This window comes from Contarinia nasturtii, unplaced genomic scaffold (assembly GCF_009176525.2).
Source record: "Contarinia nasturtii isolate CC-2019 unplaced genomic scaffold, AAFC_CNas_1.1 Cnas_scaffold_5402, whole genome shotgun sequence".
NCBI lineage: Eukaryota > Metazoa > Arthropoda > Insecta > Diptera > Cecidomyiidae > Contarinia > Contarinia nasturtii.
In genome coordinates this window covers 1-3,071 of record NW_022202674.1, presented here as the reverse complement: position 1 = coordinate 3,071, position 3,071 = coordinate 1, and the positions used below count along the sequence as shown (strand labels likewise).

General features: G+C 32.9%; 1 protein-coding gene across 1 annotated transcript; it reads left to right on the top strand.

The window, feature by feature from the left end:
• Positions 1-480: 480 nt before the first annotated feature.
• On the top strand, positions 481-2,987 carry LOC116351408 (the record flags this gene model as incomplete). The annotated part of the gene is made up of 1 exon (XM_031783506.1): positions 481-2,987. A coding segment is annotated over exon 1 (2,507 nt), but the record flags the coding sequence as incomplete, so codon positions are not given.
• Positions 2,988-3,071: the final 84 nt, after the last annotated feature.

The window sequence follows — 3,071 nt, the reverse complement described above, 5'->3', positions numbered from 1 at the left end:
CGTGCGATATTTCTTATGCTTTGAGAAGGGGGATCGCACACACACACAATATATATATTACACAAACACACGTGGTCTTATATTTAATTTCTTATATGATTTTTTGTACACTTCTGGTTACTTCAAATTTCATATATCTTTATATCCGTTATATCTTTTATATTTTCTAACTAAGGTTAATGACACAACTTAATGATACAACTTTCGTTCATTGAACGTATGCAAAACAAAAAATTATCCATGTGCAAAAAATTATCCAGCTATTTTATGAAAAATATTAGTAGTAAATATAAAAGTATTCAAAAAATGACAACCAATGACAACTGATTTTTCGTAATGTTTGCCACTTATAAGTGACGCACCCTTCGCATCTTCTAACTGAGGTTAATGACACAATTTGATGTTCATATTTTTTGTGACTATATAAGAAATATGTGCTTGCGTTCTAATCATCAGTTCTGTTCAGATATTCATACAATCATGAGTCAAGAGTTAGTGAAAATTGAAGAGCGAGATTTCGCCTTTCAAAACCGTTTACAAACATTTTCCATTGTAAATAATGGACACATTGATATTAAACCATTTCTTGAGGATGCATTTAATTTATGTGAAAAACGAATAAGTGAATTGCTTCAAGAACATTATATAATAAAAGTTAGTTTTTGTTTTGTTGGTGTATTCGAAAAAGAAGTAATCACATTCGAAGGTGTTGAAAAAGAAACACAAACATTATACTTGCATACAAGAGTTGAGATGTTAGATTTTGATAATGATTTGAGATCTTTCTACAATGAATATGTTACTGATGTCATCCTACATAGAATTGATGATATTGAGTTACGTGGATCTGGATTCAAACTTTCCGAGATTAAAGAGTTGAATGTGCAAGTTAGTCGTTATGATCCATTTGGAGGTTCATCATACATTAAATTGCCGACTTTTCTTGAGAAAAAGAGAGCTATTATAAACGTACAAAACAGTGACAATCAATGTTTTAAGTATGCCGTGTTATCAGCACTATATCCTGCAGTTACAAATGCTCAACGTGTTTCCAAGTATAAAAAATATGAAAAAGATTTGAATTTCACCGGCATTGAATTTCCTGTGACATTAAAAGACATTTCCAAATTTGAAGAATTGAATCCGGCCATCTCTATAAACGTTTACATGTATGATAAACAATCGTTCACCATTAGACCGATCCGTTTGACACAATCAATTAAAATAAAGCATATCCATTTGTTGTTACTCACTGAAACAACAAGCGATAAATACGACGGCTATGAAGGTGATGAAGGAATTTTTTCTGAACGAAAAATGCATTTCTGTTGGATTAAGAATTTGAGTGCTTTACTGTGTCGACAAATATCGAAAAACTATCATCACAAAATATTTTGTGATCGATGTTTGAATCATTTCAGCCAAATAGAGCAACTGAATGCGCATAGAGTAGATTGCTTCAAACAAAACCAATGTCAAATTCAGATGCCGCCGCCGTTAATGGATGAAATAAAATTTGCGAATTACAATAATAAAATGAAGGTGCCATTTGTGATTTATGCTGACGTAGAATCACTATTGAAGAAACCTGAAATAAACTTTTGTAAAGATGAAAAGAAAACTAAAGCATATCAACAACATGAGGCGTATGCTATTGGTTACTACTTCAAGTGTGCATATGATGACACCAAATCCTATTATCGTAGCCACCGTGGCCCCAACTGTATCGACTGGTTTGTTGATGAACTTAAAAATATCGCTAACGATGTTGAACAAATTATAGAAGATAAAAAGCCTCTCAACATGACTTTAGAAGATGAAGCATTTTTCATACTTTCCGATGAGTGTCACATTTGTGAAGAAAAATATGCTTATCATGATGTACCCGTTCGTGATCATTGTCACCTGAGTTCTCTTTACCGTGGAAGTGCGCATTCACGCTGTAATTTAACCTACAAAGTACCTCGACACATTCCGGTTGTATTTCACAATCTTGCAAACTATGATGCTCATTTTATAATTACTGCACTTGCGTCGAAATTTCCTGGTGACATTTCCGTTATTCCACGCAACGATCAAAATTATATTTCATTCACCAAAACGGTGAAAAGTGAACGTACAAAAGAATATAAAGATTTTATTAAGCTACGATTTATTGACTCATTTCAATTCATGGCATCTTCACTCGACTTTTTGTCTTCGCTGCTACCATCAGAAAAGAAAAAAAATCTTCATTCACAATTTGGAACATTGGATGAAAATCGATTTAAAATGTTGGAAAAGAAGGGCGTATTCTGCTATGACTTCGTAGATCAATGGCAAAAACTAGAAGAAAAATCTCTACCATCTAAAGCTGATTTCTACAGCAAACTAAATGAAAGTGACGTATCTGATGAGGATTATGAATTTGCGTGTAAAGTGTGGAAAGAATTTGAAATGAAGACGTTGGGCCAATATTCGGATCTCTATATGAAAACCGACATTTTACTTCTTGCCGATGTCTTTGAGAATTTTAGAGAGACATGCTATGAGAACTACAATTTGGATCCAGCTCATTACTACACAGCTCCAGGATTATCTTTCGATGCAATGTTAAAATATACTAAAGTGAATATTGAGTTGATGACTGATGTTGATATGTTAATGTTCGTTGAAAGAGGAATTCGTGGAGGTATTTCACAATGTAGCAAACGGTATGCGAAAGCTAATAACAAATACATGGAAGATTATGATCCAAACAGTCAATCGAACTATATAATGTATTTAGATGCAAACAACCTTTATGGTTATTCAATGATGCAAAGCCTGCCGCTTAATGGTTTTGAATGGTGTTACAAGAATTTCACAAATGATGAAATTCTAAATATTTCTGATGATTCACCAGTTGGCTACATGTTTGAAGTTGATCTTGACTATCCGCAAATTTTACATGATAGCCATAAAAATTATCCATTTTGTGCTGAAAATCAAACTGTTCCAAATACAAAGTCTGAAAAAAAACTGCTGCTCACTTTATTCAACAAGAAAAACTATGTAATTCACTATAAAATGCTGAAATGTGCACTTCAACA